General features: G+C 40.3%; 1 protein-coding gene across 6 annotated transcripts in view; it reads left to right on the forward strand.

Annotated features, from left to right (window-relative positions):
* kaznb (kazrin, periplakin interacting protein b) overlaps window positions 1-23597 on the forward strand; it is a 113056-nt gene extending 89459 nt beyond the window's left edge. Inside the window, exons 5-17 of one of the 6 annotated variants that reach the window (XM_068315017.1) lie at window positions 9738-9929; window positions 12087-12223; window positions 12850-13020; window positions 14294-14474; window positions 14769-14839; window positions 16307-16430; window positions 18902-19092; window positions 19186-19304; window positions 20104-20335; window positions 20539-20640; window positions 20843-21009; window positions 21107-21206; window positions 22023-23597. In XM_068315017.1, coding sequence (XP_068171118.1) covers window positions 9738-9929; window positions 12087-12223; window positions 12850-13020; window positions 14294-14474; window positions 14769-14839; window positions 16307-16430; window positions 18902-19092; window positions 19186-19304; window positions 20104-20335; window positions 20539-20640; window positions 20843-21009; window positions 21107-21206; window positions 22023-22184 — 1949 coding nt within the window. In that variant the 3' untranslated portion in view covers window positions 22185-23597. Of the gene's footprint in view, window positions 1-9737; window positions 9930-12086; window positions 12224-12849; window positions 13021-14293; window positions 14475-14705; window positions 14840-16306; window positions 16431-18901; window positions 19093-19185; window positions 19305-20103; window positions 20336-20538; window positions 20641-20842; window positions 21010-21106; window positions 21207-22022 lie in introns of all 6 variants that reach the window. The other 5 variants (XM_068315016.1, XM_068315015.1, XM_068315014.1 and 2 more) reach the window with 5 other exon arrangements.

Here is a 23597-nt window from a genome sequence, read left to right on the forward strand (position 1 = left end):
ATAAATGATCTGGAAGCTTGACACTGACAGTTTTTGTTCTTCAACATGACCATAATTTTCCAATGTGACGCATGTTGTCTATTGTTTTGTTTATGGCTGTTTAGAATAATTTATCTTCAATCTGTAAACTGAAGCTACTCTCTGCTAATCAAGCATGATTGTAACTCTCATCACCTCCACAAGTGTAAACCTGGGGGAGATGCTGGATCTGAGCCAGTATTACGGTTAAAACAGCTTGAGTACATTTGCTCAAACATGTCACTGAAATGGGATGATGGCGCTTTAGTCTCATTACGACCGACTGAATTGAAGACAAGGATATCCACTGTAGTAAACGCCACAATTACCGTGCAAAATCGTTTCATTATCAAGGATTTACAGGCACAAGTCGAAGGACCGTGTTCTCTTCTGAGGTGTCGTGTTAGCCAGGTTCATTTTTCTTAAATTCAGTCTATGTAAACCAAACCCATGAGCAGTGATGAAACGACTACAACAATATCCAGGGTATGTTGAGCAGGATGCAGCTCTCTGCAGCAGGAATCTGAACGGTCGTGTCCAAGTTCTCAGTGCCACATCCTTGGCGGATTGCCTAATCTGCACACATTAGACGTGTGAATCAATTACAACAATCTGCTCTTGGCATCCTTGCGCCGACCTAATTTGTAATGTAAGCCCACAGGCGATTAATTAATTAAACTGCTCCTCGCTGATGCTGTATATTACACAGATATGCTGAACACCAAGAGGCCAAAAACAGATTCATCAAAAAGAAATCTATGTACACACAAAACGTATGGTAGACAGTCATCAAACATGTTGTGAAGGAAAGGTGCTGAAAAATGAATATAACTTGTGCTTACGTTACAGTGTGTTAGATGTGTTTGAGAAGAGGGTGATGTTTCACCTGTACAGCAGGAAGACGGCCATTAAGAGATGGAGACTTGGTCAAGTCAGTTTGGAAGGGCAGTGTTCTACATTATTAATGCTCGTATGTATTATAGAGTGGTAGTGTCATTCCAGCCTGCAAAGCTGAGCCTGACCCTCACAGGTTCAGCTTTGCAGGCTGCAGAAGATGCAGCGCTTCAGAAATGTATTTGCTCCGTGTTCTTTTCAATTTCCTGTTTTTTTCCTTTATTTGTTGCTTAAGCCTTTGACACCTGAAGCTACACAACAACAGTGTTCTGACTGCAGCACAAACTTACAGTATATGTTTAATATTCACGATTACAAAGAGCCTTATCGTAGCAGTCTAGCTGTAACCAGTGAATTGAAACTTGAGTTCTGTCAGCAGCAGGGAGCCGCTGCAGAATTTTCTTTTTGTGTGAAAACTCTGGTTCTCAGTCATCTTTTCTCTCCCTGGTTCTTTTCTTTTCTGTATTTCTGTCAGCTTAAACCTACTGCTGATTTGAATCTATTCTTTTATACATTTTCAAAAGACTATTTGGGCCATTGTTTGTTTGTTTTTTTTAGGAAAGTGTTGTCACTGTGCCAACGTCAAAACTTCGATTACATGAAAATGAACCAGAGCTATTTAATACTCAATAACTAATCAGTGTAGGAAACAGAATCTGATCCATCCTGTGTTACTGTCAATATTCAGGTCATTTGTCTGTTTTATTCTGGAAGAACACCCACATGTCCACACTCTCCTCTGTCAGCCTTGAGTCTTAGACTGCTAAGATTCCAGATGTTATTTGTTTTAAATTTCCAGTGGGAGTTTTTTCCTTTTACTTTCCATCTTGTGTAACCCTGAAGAGACACAGTTGTATCGTTATATCATTTAAATGTTTAAATATCACAAAAAATTACTTTGTGAACTATATCTTAATACATTTGAAGGCTAGAGCATGCTTGGGTCTTCAATTAGATAAATCTCATTTCATTTATCATCTTAACCTGCTCGCTACTAAGTATTAGTTTTTATGTTGAACTGAAATTATGAAGGTCTTATTGCTGATGAAAGGTTTCCTCACCTGACTAATAATACAGCTTCATCGTTTTGGTGAGGTTTGCTCACCGAAGTATTCCGATGCAACGCGTCAACAGCACATGTTTTTTTTCTCCAGTTCAGGGTGTGGACGTATTATATTGAAAATTACACACCGTTGTTGACCGAGTCCTGGATGAGCTGAGGTTAGCGGTCCTGCTGTATCCACTCAGTTGAGTATAGCTGTGTGTCCAGCTGACGTGAACAAATCTGACCTGTACCCCTAGTGACGGTTGGCATGTTACATTTCACTGTCTCCGACACTGATGTTGAACCCATATTTAACCAATGAGAAATAAAAAATGATGAGAAATTCTAAATATAGCTTTATCGACTTTATTAGCAGAAGCTCCTTGGTTTTTACTGCAAATATCTGAGAGCAAATGCACGGATATGACAGCTTTAACAGGCACCTAATACATTATTGCTGTGGGTTTGCTGCTCTTCTGTCTCTCTTCTTCTCATCAGATGATTAAATTAACTTTAATACACACATGCACACAGACTGAGTAAAGTTATTTCTGTATCATATCCACCCCTTTTTCATCATCCTGAGAAATTAATCCTCATGTTATTATTACATGTTTATCTGCAGTAAAACTTACATAAACAGTAAAAGTCACAATAAACCATATGCAGCACACAGACATATCTAAAAGGCAAGGTGAACAAGCAAGCTAACTTTAATATTAAATTAATTAGGGTAATATTATTAATATTTTCCTAAGATTATAAGATCTGGATTGATTTAAGTCAAAATTGTTAACTCTCAAATCAGAATATTCTCATACTCGCTCTGTTTACCTTTGCAAAGTAGCTCAAAGGGAGGAAAGCTAATGAGAATTCTTTGCTTTTGTCAATGATCCCTAATTGAACTTGACACAATATAGATCAAACTCTTCTCCTTTTATTTTAGGATGTCTAAAAACTGCAGGGTTTTGCATGAAGATATAAAAAACTGCACGAGCACAATTGAACTTACAAAGTCAAAAGCTTTTTATATAGTTTAGAAAGACGAATCCCATCAAAGCACTTTGATGTAAATGCGGTTGGAGGGTATGCTACCGTGAAATTGTTTTAGAGTAAAACAGCTGTTCTACTGATAGCTCCATTAGGACCGTCTGAAAATATTTATTTCAGAAGTTAAAATTTGGTTCTGCTTCTTCTGGAAACTTTCTTCCTTTGTGACGGATTAAATTACAGATTGTGTTTTTTTTCTGCTTAATGTGTCACAATATTTGTTTTCCAGTGACTACTGAAAGCAGCTTTTCTTATCATTTAAGTATAATGTTAAAGAAAACACAACCACACACCATAAAGATTATTCTCGGGAACTCTAACCATGCTCAATGCAATTTGTTGGCCGTGTTGAACAGTTACTGCATACATGAGTTTGATCATAGACCAAAACTCCTAATATGATGATAGGCAGATGAGATGAGTCAGAATTCAACCTGAGGGAAACAAGAATGACATAGTCAAATGTCCATCTGGTGAAATATGTATCAAATTAAACTAAACCACAAATACTGTATATAAGTCACCTGGGTTCACTCTCTTGAGAACCATGACCATCAGCTCAGAGTTTGGTGACTGTCCTTCAACAAGGTGTTTTAGTTTGGACCGAGGTGATAAATGGACAGACCAACACTGCCACCCTGAGAGCTAAGCAAACACTCTGGATATTAAAAAAAAAAAATCACAAGGTGTGACTGCATATCTTGAAATAGATGCTCCATACCATCTGTTTTATATCAGCCACATTCTCACCTGTACAGCATCATCCTCCTGAAACAGAGCTGCATATGAGGAGGCATCCATCGAAGAATTGCCGTCTATACTTAAGTTGAAGTGATTATCTCAGTCTATTCATTTCTTTCTGCCTGTCAGGGCTACAATGCTACCTGTGAAATGAGTTTAATCAAAAGCTGAAGCAGATGCTGGCTTCTCCACAAGCAATATCATTTGATCTTTATGCTGTAATTAGTGGAAACCAGGGTTAAGCAGACATATGCTTGTCACTCATAATACAGTGCAGAAAGAGTCAGCTACGAGCACTTGAATTCAAAGCATAAAAATGTACAACATGTCTGCTATAACACAAAACCACCTAATGCAACAGAAACAGGGTAGTGCACTCAGCACAGACTAATATCATGATATGATTTTAAATGAGTATATATTACATATATGATGCCACAGCTGCTTTTTGTCTTGCGCTGTTTATCTAAACTGCATTTGATCCAATAGAAAATGTTGGTTTTATCACGTGATAACTAGATATATACAGTATTTTAGCCATCAGTTCCATCATACCGACTTCAGTCAATAGCAGTCACATTAATTATGCAGATTGATTTGACTGAGATGTTGCTTAACCTTATAAAGGCTTCTCACAGTTTTTGGTATATTTTTGCTTTGTTTTGTCCATCTGCTGTCTTTACCTCAAGAAAGTTATGTTTTCAGCCAGATCCATTTTGTTGATTTGCTGAAATTTAAATCTCTTTTTTAGCAGAATTATTTGAAGAATAAAATGAAATATTATTTCTGCATAAGTACGTGGTAAGAAGTAGGAAGGGGTGTGTGCCTGGAAAGGACTTTAGTGCAGTAATTATGAAGAAAGGTTGGATCCTGGTTGTTTTTTTCTTAATGTTGAAAGAATAGTTATTCTCAGTATTTCATGGAGTTGCACTCCTGAACTAATTGTCTTTAAATTTTGTGGAAAGGATGGGGTGGGGGCCTTTCTAGGGTGAGCGTCTGCTGAATATGGAGCCCAGTAATTCATCCTGTTGGAAGCTGGAACTTCATTAACAGCCATATTCTAAAGAGCTATTGAAGCTGGGATGTGTCTCCATGCATCACTGAGGTAAACATAAGCAAGAGCTAATTTGGCCGGTAGCTATCAGATCATTTAGCTCAGAAGTAGTTAAAGACGTGCTACTGGCTCACTTACCCTCAGGGAGGCCGACAGTTTGCATCAATTATCTGCATTGCAGATAGACGCTCACATAATGTTTCCTAGTTCACCGCAGGCCTCCGAGGGGGACAGGAGTGTGTAATTCCTCCATTGCTCCATAGTTATTATGTATATCAATAAGAAGAGCTAATGAAATATGCATTTTTTGACCACTGAGCATTTGCCAAATTGCAGGAAATGTTTGATGTAATTGATTCACAGCAGTCGTCTTTTATTTATTTGACTATTTGTCATTCACGAGCGCCATCAGAATGTTGTAATGATCTTCTGCTGTGTGAGCTGCACCTCCTGCAAATGTCTCTGTAAAAAACACCTCGACAATTTTTGTGGAGCCATTACTGTTTCCTTTTTCATCGCTCTGCTGCGATACCACGGGAGCCAACAGGGACTCTCCTTCCAGCTGATACTCCGCCATGTTTAAACATGTTTACTGATTATGATAACACTCCACAATAATCTTGAGGAGGAAAATCTCTTTTGTTGTTTACATGGTGTGTAGCAATCATTACGTTTAATTGAAGCCCATAGAGATCATTCAGACCAAATATACTGAAACTTTTTGCGTGTTGTCTTCTGCACAAAGCAGCAGACTAAAGGGAGGTTTCCTGATCATACTTACACAACATTTAGCTACTATAATGTTTTTTGGCAGCAGAGCTCTTTCCAGCCTCAGCAACCTGCTACCCCTTATCCTGCTGAAGGGTCTTTCAATATGTGTAGATTATTTTATGAGATTAGATCTGCAAAGATGTGACAGTTCCACGATGAACATGTAATAGAAACTCAGTTTGTTCAGTTTCAACTAAATTATATCCTCCAACAAGACAGTTACAACATAATTTAGTTGTCTGGAGGAGTCAAACAATTACTGTATGCTCGTCTGTCTGCATCAAGATGTAAATTGGCCTCGGTTATTCCTCTGCAACCAAAAAAAAAACAAAAAAAGCTAAGAGAAAATAATTTGATGATACTAATGCGTTTATCAACAACATCGATTTTTGTGAATAAATAATTTTTCAGAATTTGGCAGCTTCTTCTTTCAGGCAAGTTAAGACAAGAGTAGCAAACCAGGGAAGACTTGAAATGCACAAACAAATAATGGGAATCTCATCCAACTAGACACTGATATGAACTTTATCCTTGAATAAAAGCTATTACTACATGGGTTGTGAAACACTGTGTGGGTCCGTGGTGCACATCGGTTGTAACTGATTGTGTTTTTACCTTTCACAGTGTTGTTGTAGACCAGAGGCATCACAGTCTCTGGTTTTGTCTTTTGCACAAATAGTAATGCACAAGTGATAGTGCTTGTCAGGGAGACTGAGGTAGAGTAGTGACAGCCACACACATCGTTGCCCCCAAGGGCAGAACAGTTGGCTGCCGTCACTGCAGAGATTCTTAACTCCCGTCTCAAACGTCCCTTCTCATAATTTGTTATTTTGTTTGAACAAAAACAAATATTTGAAAATGTCACATTGAACTTTTATCTCTTCTTGTAGGTAGCGTATTTTACAAAATGAACTGCCAGGCAGGAGACATAGACGAAGACTAAAGAGGAGGTTTATGGATGTAGTGAAAGAGGACATGAAGGTAGTTAGTGTGAGAGAAGAGGATGCAGAAGACAGGGTTAGATGGAGGAAACTGATTTGCTGTGGCGACCCCTGAAGGGAAAAGCTGAAAGGAAAAGAAGAAGAAGAAGAAGATTTTACAAAATGGTACCCTAGGGAATCAAACAGCAGCATAGGCGGATAACAGTTCACGATGCTACATGAAGATGCCTGAGCAGAAACAAATAAAACCGCTTGAATTAGAAGGTTCAAGTTTTTAAATGTTTTTGTACATAAGGTGTTTGAGAACCTAAGACGTAGCTGTCATGCATTCTGTCTGTTACCCAAGAAGAGAATCAGACTAGTAATTATTCTCTGTTTTGCTAGAGAGCCATTGGTTCCCCTCCCAAGACATGCTGAGGTCCCTGGACCCCCCCCCCCTCCCCCCTTTGTTGCTGTTGTTATGTTGTTGTTGTTGTTGTTGTTGTTGTTGTTGTTTGGAATATGTGACCCTATAAGGTATTGAATTCTGAATTGACTGTCATAGCAACTCATCTGAAGCTTGCAGCAGTCTGTAATGTTACTGGTTCAGACAGACTGAGTGAGACCTGGTTAGTTAAAGCTGGTCAGACTAGTCAGCATGAGAAGAGAGCAGACTTGAAATTTGAAAGAAGCTTCCAGGTCCCCCCCACCACCACCACCACCACCATCACCACCACCTCCATCCATGCTACACTCCAGTTCCAAAGCCCCTCCCTGTTGGAGGCAGTTAGCCTGACAGAGTGACATCACAGAAATGAGTGAGAAGAGATGGATGCACAAGAGTGATTGACATATAATCAGACGTTTCATCGGACTCGTCCCGCCTGATTTGGTGGTTTGGATTCAAGAATGTTGGATTCCACAGGGCGGTAGTGATCGCTGGGTAGCGATGTTTCCTCACAGCAAGGAAGTTCCGAGGTTGATTTTCTTTATATGTTCTCCATATGTTCTCCCCGTGTCTGCGTGGGTTCTCTCTGAGTCCCCCGGCTTCCTCCCACCTCCAAAGACATTCAGCTTAGGTGAATGGGTCACTCCAAATTGTCATGAATGTGAGCGGGAATGTTATTTGTCTTCCGTGTGGCCCTGCGATGAGCTGGTGTCTTGTCTAGGGTGTACCCCACCTCTCGCCCGTAGGCAGCGGAGATAGGTTGCAGCAGACACGTGACCCTCAAGGCGGATTCGGAGCTGTAGAGCAGACGATTACGACTGTCAGATCTAAGAAAAGATACAAGTTCCACACCGCTGCTTTAAAGGACTATTTTGTGTGAACTGAGAATAGCTAGTGTGTGATTGGTCGTAGAATAAAACCATTTTTCTTCTCTGAACTTAATATTCTAATAATTACGCATCTTTGAGCATCCATGTACAGGTATATAAATGGCTTCTCCCTTAATCCAGTTCATTCTCACATTCTTCACTTTCCCTTCCACACAGAAAATGCTGCTTATGCTCTCCTGAACCTAATCATCACCTGCAGCCACTTCACACTGCGTGTGTCTGTCCGTATAGATGTCTGTATAGCAGCTGGGAGTGATGGCCTGGCGGAGGCTGGTTTGATAGATGTTGTTGGAAGGCTTGAATGAGAAGCTAATAGAATGGGAAACAGCAGTAAATGAATAAGAAGGCTGAGCTTCTCCTCTGCTCTGGGATGAGTCTATTAGCTTGGCCAAGATCACTGCATGAACTAAACCCAGATGATGTCGCGTCATCGACTGAGTAGCATTTGCTTCATTTAATCCCTCTCAGTTTAAGTGGCTTTTTAGGCCCACGGTTTGCTGTGGACTCATGTATCACATCTCTGCATAGCCACCTCAAGTCAGGTCTGTTTTGTCAAAGCAGCATTTTTAAGCAGATCAAAATTTATGATGCACATGGACAGTTTCTGATTGTTCAGAATTTCTATGCAGGAATGTCTTTCCAGCTTCATTGAAGCTCATAAGACATCAGAACATTTTCTTCGCCTCAATTTATCCCCATTTTGGATAAATAAACCCCACAGAGGAAAAAGTATGTAATTGTGTTTGTTTGTGTTCACTTCACCCTGAGTTTGTGGGACAATGTCTGCTATTCCATGAATGAATGTTGCAAAATGGATTTTTCTTTGATTTATAGATGTCTCACTAAAGCCGATTAAATGACACTACTCAAGGTATTTGAGACGGTTTTTAATTAACTTACTAATACAGTAATATAAATATGGCACAATGGTTTAAAAATATCTCAAAATACTGTGAAAATTTAAAAAAGAAAAAAGTACATCTGCTTTGCTGCCTACATTAACACCTCACAGGCAACCTTAGCTGATCGTTTAAATGAACTTCTCAGAGCTCAACATAATAAGCATTTCGAAGAAAAAATCTTCTGTTCGGTGACATCAGCAGCAACTTTACAGGAAAGCTAACTGTGTTTTTATTTAGTCTTCTTTGTCTTTGTTCTCTTTTGAGGTTCACAGTGAAATTTCTGTTGATTGGATTTGAATTACAAAGTAAATCCACATAGTTAAGTAATAGATGATATTGATATAACCATGATATTAATATCATGGTTATATCATGGTTATACCCTTATAAGACCATGATCACGCGGGTGTGTTGATGGTCGTATAGGGGTTTTTAAAGCAGTAGATTCTCTACCGTAATATGTGCAACAAAAATCATTATCATGACATTTTGGTCCTTTATTAAACTAAAATTCAACCCAAGAAAGAAATCTTCATCACCGTTTGCTGCTCGACCTTTCCATGAGTTCACCCTTCAGTTCTGCTGCATCCTCATAGTTACCAGCTCCTGTTTACCTGCCCTGTTTTCCCTGAGGGTTTGGGGGTGTTTCACAGTAGCTGGAAAACACAGCACTGAGGAGCACAGTTCACGATTGTGCCACTAATATTTGTAATTTGTTTTGCAAGACCATTATTCTCTAGCTTCATACTTTGGATTCATTTAATTATTTATTTAAAGCGCGTGTGTTCTCCAGAGGTTTGATGTGTTCATTTCACCAAATATGTGATCATATCAGATATAAACACTGATTCTGCTTCCTGATGTATTTTTTTCTGTTTGTTTTTGTTTGTATTTCTTTCCTTCTCTGAGTTTTATTCTACCTCAGTCCACCGCGCCTCGCTTCCTCATTCCTTTTCTACATGCTCTAAATTCCATAAAATCTCTCTCTTTCTCTTTCCCCTCAGTGTTGTTGCGTGAGGAGGTGGTTCAGCTTCAAGAGGAGGTCCACTTGCTCCGGCAGATGAAGGACATGCTGACCAAGGACCTGGAGGAGACACAAGGAGGCTGCTCTGCCAACCTGCTCTCTGCCACTGAGCTGCGTGTGCAGCTGGGTGACAAGGAGCAGGAGCTGGACCGCGCCAAGGAGGCCTTACAAGGTCAGGTGTCAACACAGACGTCACGACAACACAGGCCCTTCTTTTTAGTAGCTACATTAAATATTTAGCATTTTCATTTTTAGTGGAAAGTTTCATGTGTTCCACCAAAGAGAATAACATCAAGCTACTCTTTGATATTTATTTCTATTTTATGTAAAACATGTTCCCTTCTGATCGTGCGACACGTCTACATACAGTATACAGGTAGTCCTCAACATGTGAACACAATTGGTCCAAAGAGGTGGTTTGTAAGTTGAATCTATCAAAACCATTTGAGGTCATTTAAATGCCATTTCCTCTCTAAATACGAATGTACTCTTTCCTTAGACTTACCACAAACAATAGTAGGACACATAAACAGAATAAAATCTTGTAGTACATAAATTTTATCCTCAGAGGTGCCGAGGCTAAGCTAAGCTTTAAACCACTGAGGTATTCCACCACACTTACATGAGTGACACGCTGATGTGCCTCCTGGTAGTCAGACACGTTACTTTAAACTTGATCTTGGTCTTTGTGGTCTTGTCCAGTCTCTTATGTCTTGCTGTACTTACTGCTTAGCCCAGTTATCTACAGAAACTCCTCTTATGATCCAAGACCACTGTCCAAGCACTAGCTCCATGGCTAACAATGCTAATGGGAACTGTACATATTAAAAGACATATTTAGTAGTAGTAGTAATTGGAGCCAAGTTGCGATCTATTGTGTCCTTGAATTCTGTGAATATTTTAATGGCGCTGCGTCAACCTGCTGTGGTACAATGGGACAGTTGTTTCAACGGATTAGACTGTTTGTTAGATGACACACAACAGCTCAAATGGTTCCAGCTTCATTTGCAAAATATTTCATCATTAATCATAACAATGTGTCACACTGCTTAGAACAAACACATTGTAATAAACACTACTTACCCCGTGTCGCTCTGTCTGACGCACTCTGTCTCTCTGACGCTCGTATGTTTCTGTGTAGTTTTACGAAAAAAAATTTATTATTCAAAAAACAGTGAGAAAAAAAATTATGCTCATTTAAATTTTGTCATATTAGCTGTGACAGACCGGCTTCAGGAATCAGTAAAAACTGACCTGCTGTGAGTGTGTCTGTTAAAGTCTTTTAAAAAGTTCAACTCTGATGTGAAGTTTGTTTGTTGCTGCCTGAAATATCCATCCCCACTCTACAGTGTGCTCTCCAGCAAGAAGACACTGTATGTGTGCACGTGTTGTGCCATTACTCTCTCTCTCTGTGATAAGGGTGTCGGCCCTGATGAGCAGCCAAATAGGCGTCAGGCTCACCTCATTTTATTTTACATCCATCATTCATGGCACTGCAGCTTAACTCTGAAATATTAATGCAGTATTGGTGTGGACTGGAATGCAGTGCTGATTATGTACTATTGGATTATTTTCATTTCCCGTTCTTTATAGCCAACAGCTCTTTAGTAGCACAACGCCAAGAATATTTGCTTGTGACAAAAAAACTACAGGTAATTGTGCATTACACTCGGTTAAAGAGGTGCTTTGCCTGGTTCTCTGTTTTGCTCTGAGAGTCACAAGCGGATTAGTTGAGTACAAGTTCAAAATTTGTGTTGTGTAACTCTTGCAAAACAGGTTTTTATGTTCGGTGTAAAATATGAAGAGACGTTGTCATAAGGAATGCTGATATGTGTGCAGTTATGAGAAGTACAGGTTCCAGCCTTTCCTCTCACGGGCTTTGAGCGCGGGCTTTTAGGAAAGCGTGGTGTCGTTCCTGTTTATAAAGAGTGCTACTAGCTGCATCATGGAGATGAGTTTCTTCAGGAAAGGGAGAAAGTTGAAAGAAGTTGAAAGTTGAAAGAAGTCAAATCTAAAGGGTTGGTCTCAAAGATAACCCAACAGAATGTCCACCTTTCAGCCAAAGTAGTTCCATGTCAGTTACGGCTGCTGTGCTACTTATCTTTTAGGATCATTGCATCATTTAAAAAACAGAACAAAAACCCCTACATCTGCAGCCATATGCAGAAGACACAGTGTCACCTTGTGGCTCCTCACTGAAATGGCAACGCTTTTGTTACTGACGTCACAGCAGGCACATGTTTTACTCAAGTTCAGCTTCACAGTAAAGCGGGCAGGCTGCTTTAAAGCGATTGGATTTGCTCAGTACGGTTGTGTTTGTGATTTGCAGCTATGAAAGCCGATCGTAAGCGTCTAAAGGTGGAGAAGGCCGACCTGGTGAGTCAGATGCAGCAGCTGTACACAACACTGGAGAGCAGAGAGGAGCAGCTGCGAGAATTCATACGCAACTATGACCAACACCGAAAGGTAACAAAGGCCAGTCGGAAATAACTGGACAAAACAAACCCAACACATGTAGAAACATTCAAGAGCTTCTGTCATCCAGTATGAAGAGCTGTTATCAGCAGAAATACAGTTTGTGTTTGTGTATTTATCAATTGTTATTATTATTGTGTTTCATTACTTTCATTGTATATGTTTACTTACTTGACTGTTTACTCCTTTGGGTACCAAAACACATTTATTCTGATTGTACTCTTTCCTGTAAAGTTGCATTTATTTTAAACTAGTTTAACTGGCGTGAACATATATGATTATTGATGGTAAAAGCACAAATGAAGTAGCACAAAATACATCCTCAGAAATTTTGATTATAGGTTATTTAACACGTAATGTCAGTGTAGTTATATTCGACCACAAACACTTCTTGTTGTTATCGTTATTATAGATGTATTTATGTGTAGAAGGACTTAAAGAATATAGCTTTGTCAGAATTAATTCAAGGCAGACTATTTTATTAATTTTTGGACCAGTAATTGTTCCTTGGTACGATCAGTAAAATCTCTGAAATGTATCATATCAGAACATACTGTAGTTATGAAATCCTCCTTGACGCAGACGTTCAGCTCCATGTCGTGGTGTTTGCTCTGCAGGAGAGTGAGGATGCAGTGAAAGCCTTGGCCAAGGAGAAGGACATGCTGGAGAGGGAGAAATGGGACTTGAGGAGGCAGACCAAAGAAACTACCGAGCAAGCGAACGTCCTGCGCTGTCAGATGGACATGAAGGAGAACAGGGTCAAAGAACTGGAGGCAGAACTCACCATGGTAAGTCATCCTGCTCATGGATGCAGTCTATGATCATCTTAGCATTATCGTCTTGTCTGTATGAGCTAAATGCAAACAAGGTCTGGCCTTGAGATCCTGTTTCCGTGTTTGTATCACATCGAGCACACGCCGTAGGATAACCCAGTGTGCATTCGCATTTTCAACACTAGGGAGGAAATTCACGCCTTTTTTTCTGTGTTGCTGTGTTTGTCCCTCTTTGGTACCATCATCGGTCTGTGTCATTAATCTCGCTCTCCTCCCTTGGCAAACCTCAACCACCCACAGATCCTCACATGAGGCAGCATCACAGATGAGGATTGTTGGTGCATCGGGGCTGCGTCGCTCTGGAGCCACCGCTCCGCCACATTTTCTCTTCTTCATACATATTTGTGTCATGTGGTTATGGTATTCAGAGAGTGTAACACCGACTCTGTGTTTGAACAACAACAGAGCCCTAAAACAGTGACGGATTTGCAAAAGCAGACTTTGACTGCAGAGGTCTTATAGGATTAGTTCATGTATTATATACATTATGAAGATCCTTTTAGTTGAGCAGTGTTGTATAAAATGTATGTAGGCTAACTGGATTCTAACAAATCGACCCTGTTGTGAACAACATAAATAATTTTATTTGAAGTATTTCCCAAATTATAAAACACATTTCTAGAACCCTCCCTGGTTTTTTCAAAACCTTAAACGCAAATCAAAAATTCAAACCTCAAAGTTTTCTGTCAAGATCAAACTATCACCTGAACAGCAGCTGCTTGTTGTTTGGTGTTGCTTCTTGATCAACGTGGCTTGAAAAATTGGTGTAGGCCATTCAGAATCTGGTTTAAAGGCTGGGGTTTAGTGATTTAGCAACTGAGAATAACTATTTTCTAACTCTTCTTGACTTATTGACAATAGTACAGAATCAATGCATTTAATGAATAAACTGATGTTATTGATTTGTAAGTGCATAAACAGTGTGAATTAGATTTGTATGTAGTATAATGATGTTGAATGTGAAACAAACAGCTGCAACATGTTGAGATGTTCAAGACTAAGGGTCAGAAAAGGATCACTACTTCCTGAAACACTTTACAAAGCGTCCAAGCTTTTTTGGAATCAGAGCTAAAACACCACACACATTCATTCATGCATTCACGGCTACATGGGGCACCATGGATATCAAGAAATTAATAATTATTAAGAAATTAAAAACAAATATAAATATCTACCTAGATAAAACCCTGAGTTTCCGTAAGAGTGCTCCTCTTCTTGTGTTCCCCAGGCGAAGCAGTCTCTCGCCACTCTGACGAAAGATGTACCAAAGCGCCATTCGCTGGCCATGCCTGTGGAGCCGGTGGTGAACGGCAGTCAGGAGTGGGTGATGCAGGCCGACCTACCGCTGACCGCCGCCATCCGCCAGAGCCAGCAGACCCTCTACCACGGGCACACCACTGACAGACAGGGTAGGTGATCCTCTCTGCTCAACCTCTCAGGCGCCGTGCTGCTTGGTGTTGCTTTTAAAGACTCGACTAACAGGGTTTTCTGGAGGTTTCACCTGCTAACTGTGGGAATTCCTCAATGTGTATGGATATGTGTGTGTGTGTGTACGTATCGTTCGTGTGTGTGTGTGTGTGTGTGTGTGTGTGTGTGTGTGTGTGTGTGTGTGTGTGTGTGTGTGTGTGTGCTGCATCCAGCTGTGGTCAGGATCAGTCCCTGCCACTCTAGACAGCCCTCTGTCATCTCTGATGCGTCAGCAGCTGATGGGGACCGCTCGTCCACACCCAGCGACATCAACTCTCCTCGTCACCGGACCCACTCCCTCTGCAATGTAAGAGCTGCCTGGCCCCCTCGACCAAGTAATCACACCTCTACACTTATATCCTCTTTATCCTCTCCTTCTTGTGTCTGACCCTCTGTTCTGTTGGCCTGCTGGGTGTCAGCCTGCCTGCTTGGTGGTGGTGGTGTTTTTACTATTTTGTCTTGGTCAGAAGTAATAGTGTGACATTTTTGGAAAATTTGGAAATGTTTTTTCTGAGAGGTGGTTGAGAAAATGGTTACTCCAAAAATCTGCTAGTTATGAGGTCACTCGCCTTAATTTAGCAAAAAGACTGGATATGAGGAAAACAGCTGACCTGAGTTGTGTCGAAAGTTACCAGAATCCATCTATCAGTACCTCTGAATGAACAGGATGTGTCTCATGAGCTAACACTCTTTAGCAGTTAATCAGTATACTTTTAATAAACAAAGATGTTCAAAGAATCTCTCTACTCCTCAACTGCCTGTCAGGCAGTGCAGTGGGTCCTAATGACACAGCAGAGGAGTTAGCAAGAGAGTGAGTGGACATTGATCCACATCCCCCCTAAAAGAAAGTAAATTTATAAAGTTTGACTACTGTGGTTTAAAAAACTAATCTAGGGTTAGTCCTCAGAGATAGGATACCCAGTTTAAAATCTTTCGAGTTTCAATCAAAATAATGATCATTGAAGTTATTGTCCTCATCCTCCATCTCAGGTAACTTATTTGCATAGAACTTTGAAGTCTTAATTAGTTATTGTAAGAATGATATCCATGCTTACTGATAAAAAATATTATTATTATTATTATTATTGTTATTATTATTATCATTAGTCCTATTATTCCTCCTATTACAGTATTTTTACTGTGGAACACTGTATCACCATGAAAACCATACAAACTTTGTATCTCATTCACTTTGTGACTATGAACACACCAAAAAGCCGTTATTGACTAAAGGATTTAAGTTCTCTATGTTTGAGCATGAAAACCAACAGAAGTGAGAGGATATTGTATAACATGATGAGTTTAAGCTCAGTGCAAACACTAACTCAATTTGAGCCCTATCAGTCATAAGCTGATAGATAGTTATCATTTATTGATCCGTGAATGTAGTATTATATGTAGGCTTAAAGCCCATCGACCACAACTTCTTTATGAAGTGACGAACATTTGAGTTATAAATTACTTTTATTTTCAAACAAGCTCCAGTCTGGGTCAGACTATTTCAGATGTCTCCAGCCCCCACCCTGCTCTTAGACACTGCAATGGATTTCCTCACAGTTTGTTAGAGCCAGGACAGCTGTCTTCTTGTGTTGTCAGTCTTTATGCTAAGCTGTGCTAAGACTGATGGCAGCAGCTTCATATTTACTGTTTAGGGGAATCTTCTCACCCAACTCTTAGTCAGAACGTGAATTTAAAGAAAAATGTCAACCTACTGCTTCTACTCATCTGTAAAAGATGACAAACGCAACCTTCTTATCTCCCGTCTTCCATCCAGTCCATGGAGGACCTGGAGGACCAGAAGCGTAAAAAGAAGAAGGAGAAGATGACTCTGGGATCCTTGTCACGGGTTTTTGCTCGAGGCAAGCAGCGCAAGTCACTGGACCCCGGCCTGTTTGATGGTACAGCCACCCCTGATTATTACATAGAGGAGGATGCTGACTGGTGATGCTGAGAGAGAGAGAGAGTGTATATGTGTGTGTGTGTGTGTGTGTGCGTGCATGCGTGCGTGCGTACGTGCGTGTGTGTTAGATTTGGTTAGATATCTACCTGGCTTTTACTATATGTAAAAAGGGTCTGTCTGGATGGGAAGGGGTAAATTTTATGAGGAAAATCTAAGAGACTGCTATCCCCATAAATGTACAGTATATTACACTTAAATTGTATGTTTGTAAATTAGATATATATTTATAGATGTACATGTATGCATATGTATATATGTTTACATGCATATAAATATATCCATGGGGTTATTATAATGTGTAGAAATGTTCATGCTGTATTATCCTCCTCATGTCTTAATGTTTTATGTTTTTTTTTATAACTGGAGACTTGAAGGACTGCTGTTAATATGTGAATAGGAGTTATTGTGAAACTAGTGATTTACTGTAATGTCCTTGGCGTTTGTTACTTTACAGTTGCTTTTATCATGCTTTGCAACATGTGTTCTTAAGTTTCTTTGTATTCTAAATTTTACCCAGCCCATTACTTATGAAGTAGGAGGAGATGTTAGCTCATCACTTTATAGAATGGATCCCTTTAAGTTTGATTGGCCAAATTCTGATGTTTCAAATTACTTGCTGAATTTGCCATAGTGTTAGTATAATATTTGCTGACAAAAATGTGTCAGTGTCACAGCATCATGCGGGTAAGAGCATTTTGTCGTTTAGTAACGACTGGGCAGCACAGGTTTTATTCAGAATTTCTCAAACAAATTAAGAGCACAGACCCGACAATACAACCAAAAAAATTTGCAGTGATGCGTTTTCAGGCAGCTGCTGTCGAAATCATGTGACTATGCCAAAGGTGGAAGGATCATGAAAATCCTGTCTATCATTCTGCCTCTGTTTGTGCGCCAGCCTCGGAACATTGTTTACATGTGACTCATTACAGCTACTGACAGCTATGTAACATGTGCCAACATGTGACAAAGGAATGTGCTTCAAACATGTGCATGATCCCTCTATGTTACCTTGATTGGTCATCCATACATTGTCAAACTTAACGATTCTGCGTTGCTCCTTTGTTGCTGTTACCTTTTAGCTCAATTTTCTCTTCGCATTATGAATGCACAATCCCTTTTATGTTTTTTTTAAAAAAATGTTTTTAGTTTCCTTTCTGCATATTCTCTCCTCAATTCTTGCAAATGTGGCCCTAATAATTCTATGTTAAATGCTTTGTACTTAAGGAGATGCTCCATAAAAAGAATTAATCTATTGAGATATTTTATTTAAAAGAAAAAAGCAAACAAACAAGAGTAAACTTCAAATATTTATCTGTTGCAGCTGTTGCAGCCAGATGTTCAGGAGGTTTTAGCATTTTCAGAATGGATTATAATTGAAATAAAATCTTATTTTAAAAATAAAACAAGTAACTGAAAACATGGTATGTGGCAGTTTTCTGTTCCATGAGTAATCTTGTTCTTGTGTCTCAGTCTAATGTGTCTCTCCCTCTCCTCCTCCTGCCATTTCTAATGGCAGCTCTCTCCTGCCAGTGAGTAACTCCTCATCTGTGGTTACCAGCTGTCTGTTCCTGCTCGCTGGGGATTATTCATATCACTCAGGTCCATTGGAGAGATATAAAAATCAAAGTTGTTGGGTTTTTTTTTTTTGAAGGCAATGTTGAACTTTGCATGCAACATTTTGTCAGCATGTGAGGATGAATCAGGCAAACACCCAGTTCATCCTGGATCTGTCTGTTCAGTCTGAATCAGTGTTGTAGGTGGTAAATGGGCAGGAGCATGATGTTTTATGAATAATCCCTGTGTGTCTAATACATTATCCTGATGGTCTTAAACCTTTTCATAATCATCAGATAGCCACTGAAGTGTGCGAACGACTTAAACGTTGCAGTAGATTCAGATCAGACTGGACCACTACACTCTTAATGACATGAAGAAAATGGTTTGTATCTCTTCTGATTCCCAACACTACTTCAGCTATACATGGCTTAACCATGTAGTTGGGTTTATGTTGTTTTTAAATAAATCTTATGAGCTATTTCCATACATAGAACAGGTCATTCTCACACATATAGTACAAGTGTAACATTACTGAATTATTCTGGCTCCTCCTAGTGGCCATTTTTTGTAACTTCAAGACATCTTTATGTCGATATGTGGGGTTGAAACTACTTTTTTTGACAAATCTGACGTTTGATTGTGATTTCCATTATTAACATTCCTTTATAACAAAGATTCTGGTATTTTAGTATTACATCAAAGGTTATTTCCATGTATAACATGCACTAATATGGAGATATAACATCTGATTTTATCAGGTTATGATGCTATTCCACCTCCATGATGAGTGTTTGATTTCCGTATCCCTCTGAACCCCCTCCTGTATACCACACCATAACTTGACCTATCCAGACTCTGACAGCCCCACACAACAGAGCCTGTCTGACGGAGAGGAGCATCTGGACCGACTGCAGCAGGCAGAGCTCAGCCGGAACACATGTATGTCGCTGTGGAAGGCCGGGGCGGTCCAGGCCTGGCTGGAGGTTGTCATGGGAATGCCCATGTATATCCGAGCCTGCACTGAAAATGTCAAAAGTGGCAAGGTAGGTAGACCTTTAGTAGTGTGTTTGCTTTAGAAGGTGGGCATATTTAGTCCCTAATCTTGTTTGATCAAGAATTGGATCTCTGTACTTCAGGTGTTGCTCGGCCTGACAGATGAGGATCTAGAGCTGGGTCTGGGTATCAGTAACCCCATCCACCGCAGGAAACTTCGACTGGCCATCGAGGATTACAGGAGAGCTGAAAATGACCAAGGGTGAACGAAACAACAGATGTTTGATAAAAAGTTTTACATCCATCCATCCATTTTCTTTTCACCACTTCATCCACTATCACGGGACACGGAGGGCTGGAGCCTATCCCAGCTGGCTTAGGGCATGGCGTGGGGTAAACTCCAGGCGAGACACCAGTGCGCCATAGAGGCACAGACAAACACGCAAGCACACACTCACTCCTACAGGCAATTTGGGACCGGCCAATTAACTTGAAGCGCATGTTTTTGGAGGTGGGAGGAAGCTGGAGAACCCTGAGAGAACCCACACAGACACGGGGAGAACATGCAAACTCCGCACAGAGCGGGACACAAACCCGGAACCGCCTTGCTGTGCGGCGACAGCGCTACCCACTGCACCACCATGCCGCCCAAAGTTTTACCTTTTAAAGAACATTTTATATTAGAGTTCAGCAGTGGAACGTAACAAATTAACTGTAATTATGCAGTTTAACGGTAAAAAGTACATTTCCTCACGTACCACATTTAAGTAGTCAGTAAAAACAATGTAAAACAAGGTTTAAACAAAAAGCCGTGGATGACTTTATAAGAAGTAATGTTTTTTTCCAGATTAAACTACACAGTAGTATTTGAAATTATTGAATTACCTCCGCCCGGACCAATATTCATTTATTAATGCAAAACATAGTTTTTAACTGCAGTGTTAATGTAGAACTCAAACTTGTGATGAGTTTTTCCCCCTAACACTGTGTTACTTTCACTTAGTAAATATTCTAAAAACTTCTTCGACCACAGCTGATCAGCGATTCTAATAATCTCCCAGACTATCAAAAGCATCGGAGATGGATCACCACTGGGTTTCAACATCATGGCTGAGTGACGTGGGTCTGCCTCAGTACTCCCAGACCTTCCAGACTAATCTAGTGGACGGGCGACTGCTGAACTCTCTGAGCCGCAGAGACCTGGAGCGATTACTCAACGTCAGCGACCAGCAGCACCAGAACAGCCTCCTGCTGGCCATCCAGCTGCTGCAGATTGTCAGTTTTGATAAAGAGGTAAGATTACATTTAGAAGTCTACATAAAAACGTTGATGAGAAAGTTTTAGCAGTGCTCCTGAACACTCATCAAGCTGCTTGTAATTTCTATTATTAGCCTCTGCAGGTTTAGGCTTTTACCTTAGCAGGGCCACACCCGCCCTTTGACCTTCCTCACCAAACAGGACATTGCACAGTTGGCATTGTGTTGTGTTCTTCTCAGGCCCTGCAGGCACGACGGGCAAAATGTGAGAACCAGGACCAGGACGCCATTGTTTGGACGTGTCACAGAGTAATGAAATGGATCAGAGACATAGACCTCAAGGTGAGTGGGAGGTCTGTGTTGACATTCTACAGCACAGTGTAACCAGATACCACCCCAAGTAGTTTATGAGACTTCCTCACATTGCATCTCTGCTCCTTTGGCGCCTCACCACTTCACAAAAATACAACCTATAAAACCATACAATACGAGTTTTCTGTTGCTTTCTGTCCGTCCTCATCAGCCTATGTGCTGTGCTCTATAGGAGTTTGCCGACAACCTTCAGGGTAAAGGGATTCATGGAGCTGTGATGGTTCTGGACCCGTCCTTTGACACAGACGCCATGGCCAAAGCCCTGGGTATCCCCAGCAGCAAACACATGCTGCATCGACACCTCTACGAAGAGATGAAGTCACTCGCAGTCCCTCAGAGGTACATTTAAATGTTACTTCCTTCTCTGGTATTCAAAATATACTTTCTTCTCCAGTTGAACTGATTTTTTATGAAATGATTGTAACTGTCTTCGCAGCAGTCCAGAGCAGGCAGGCAGTGAGGTCATAGGTTCCTCCTCACCAGTGGCTGTTAACTACTTTGCTGAGGACAGACTGTCGATGAGAAGATCTGGCAAGGTATCATTTCACTGTGTTATCATATATTATTATTGGAAGACGTCTTATTTCAACTAGGGCACATGTTGTAAAATCCATTTACAGAGAAGTCCGGTGACTGAGTCGTGTTGACTTAACTATTTCAAAACATCAGGCCTTCTTGCCTGCATATGTTTATTTATAGGTTCCTCTTTCTGTGGGTGTTCTGGTGGTCTAGTGGTCTGAGCCATGTTCCACATGTGCAGCATGTCAGGCTGGGTATCTTTGTTCTTGGGGCATGCGGTACTGCAATTTTCTCACAGCTGCAGAACATAAACATCTCTTGGCAAAACATACAATTACATTTCCATACAGCTGAATTAAAGCCTTGTGCATACAATGAAATGTTGTTCCACATTACTTCAAGGCCTTTCTGTTTAATTTTACAGGCTTTTCTTAAATACTTGACCTCCAGTGTCTAGTATTTCGGGGGATCTTTTGGTATAAATATAATATCCACAGTAAGGTTTTCATTTTTGTATGATCATATGATCATCTGAAACTGGAATTCATGACTTCAGCCCCTTAAAATGGGCCTGGAGAGTTACAGTAATAGCTCCACGATGTTTCTACAGTAGCCCAGAAAAGGGACGATATCATTTCACAGCCACAACGTTGTTCTCCCACGCCTGAAAGGGAATCGTGAAGCAGTTTTTGTTGGTTGCAGTTTACACCCTCACCACTGGATCCTTACTACATGCCACCACACGCTGGTCCTTAGGAGCTCAATCTCCTATTTTTGAGTCAGAGTCATAAAAGAAACCACACGCTCTGTTTTATGCTTTTTCATTTCTGCAGAGTCCGCTGAGGTTACGAGCTAACAGCCACTCTGTGGAGCGAGCTCTGGGATTCCACAGCAGTTGTGGCTCTCTGCCGAGAGAGGCCAGAGTTCAAGCTGTTCCTCGGGCCAAAGGCAGCCCGATGCACACCTACAAAAGTGTGGAGATCACCAACGTGTGAACCGCCTACAGCCATCAGCATCACTCACGTGTTAGTTACTGTTTACATTGTATTATAGCTGTTTACTACTGAGAGTGACCTATACACTCAGCATCACTGGTGATTTGTTTTGAGGAGGTGAAGTATTTCATTTAATAGGCAAAATATATAATTATTTCAGCAAATAATAAAGATAACATATTATGAACTGATGGACAGCTTAAGAAGAACTTACACAAAATCTGTTTTCCTTTGCTGTATATATGAAGCCAGTCTGACAGCACTGTTGTTGCTCCCTTCATTCAACAATTTCTAACAAGTCACTTAAAGTTAGAAGGTCAACACGAGTGTCACTATAGACGCATATGTGCTGTTCACCAGCTGGGGCCAGCTGCTCTACATACTGTGGATGGATGAGATTCTGTTTGAACCAGTTTAAACCTGTGAGCTGATTCAAGAACACACCTCACAATTGTTATGATTACTGTAACAATTTTAACACAACTTTATGTAATCTGTACATGTGAAGGAAATAAATATGTTGCCCCAAACCCCAGAGTTGCCCACCTTTTAAGTGCAAATTCTGTCTTTAACGTAGATTGTGTACTTGTGAAAGCTGATCAGATCCATTTTTTTTATTGGTGTCACATGTTGCTGTTTTTCATTTCACTGCTAATGTTACTAAAAATGCCAAAATTGAAGGATCGACCCGTGTACATGATGTGTAAAAAAAGACGAAAGATAAAGTTGTATGTTGGGATCCTGAAAATGGTCATATGAAGAATGTGAGCAAATGGCCTCCATATGCTGCAATGGAGAGAATGTCATGGTCTAATCTGTATAGTGAAATGTCTATAATGTTTTATAGTGCAGAGTTGTGTACAGTTTAATGTTCCGTGAGGCTTTTGAAACGTCACACAGCATTAAGCTGAAAGCCTGGAGCTAATTCAAATAGTCCAAACAGGTTTGTCTGCCATTTCAGGGGGGCCGCACCTCCAGTCACCAAAAACATGGCGGTTTAAGCAGGAGGATTATACCAGTTCAAACCTGTAGGGAAATGGAACACATGGACGCAAACGGTATTAATATGTACACGTTTACTGTCTGTCTTCACCTGGCTGCCAAATTTTAATGTATTTAAAGGGGACTTTATTGTTACTGACATATATAATAAAGACGTGTTATTATTCCTCAACAAGACTTGTTATCCAAAGAACTTTCTGGAAACATATGTCTGCAAACTTTAAAGCTTTATACTGTACTTTGAAACACCAGGATCACATTAAATTGTCTGCAAGTTTGTTGTAATTCATATTTAAATTGGAAGTTCTGCTTTCATTTCCTATAATTCATTTGGATTTTCTTTTGAAAAAAATGAATTGACCTGTTTTATGTGTAGTTTTCCAGTGCAGCCACACGATAAACCACAGAAAC

This window comes from Antennarius striatus, chromosome 5 (assembly GCF_040054535.1).
Source record: "Antennarius striatus isolate MH-2024 chromosome 5, ASM4005453v1, whole genome shotgun sequence".
In the NCBI taxonomy this organism is placed as follows: Eukaryota; Metazoa; Chordata; class Actinopteri; order Lophiiformes; family Antennariidae; genus Antennarius; species Antennarius striatus.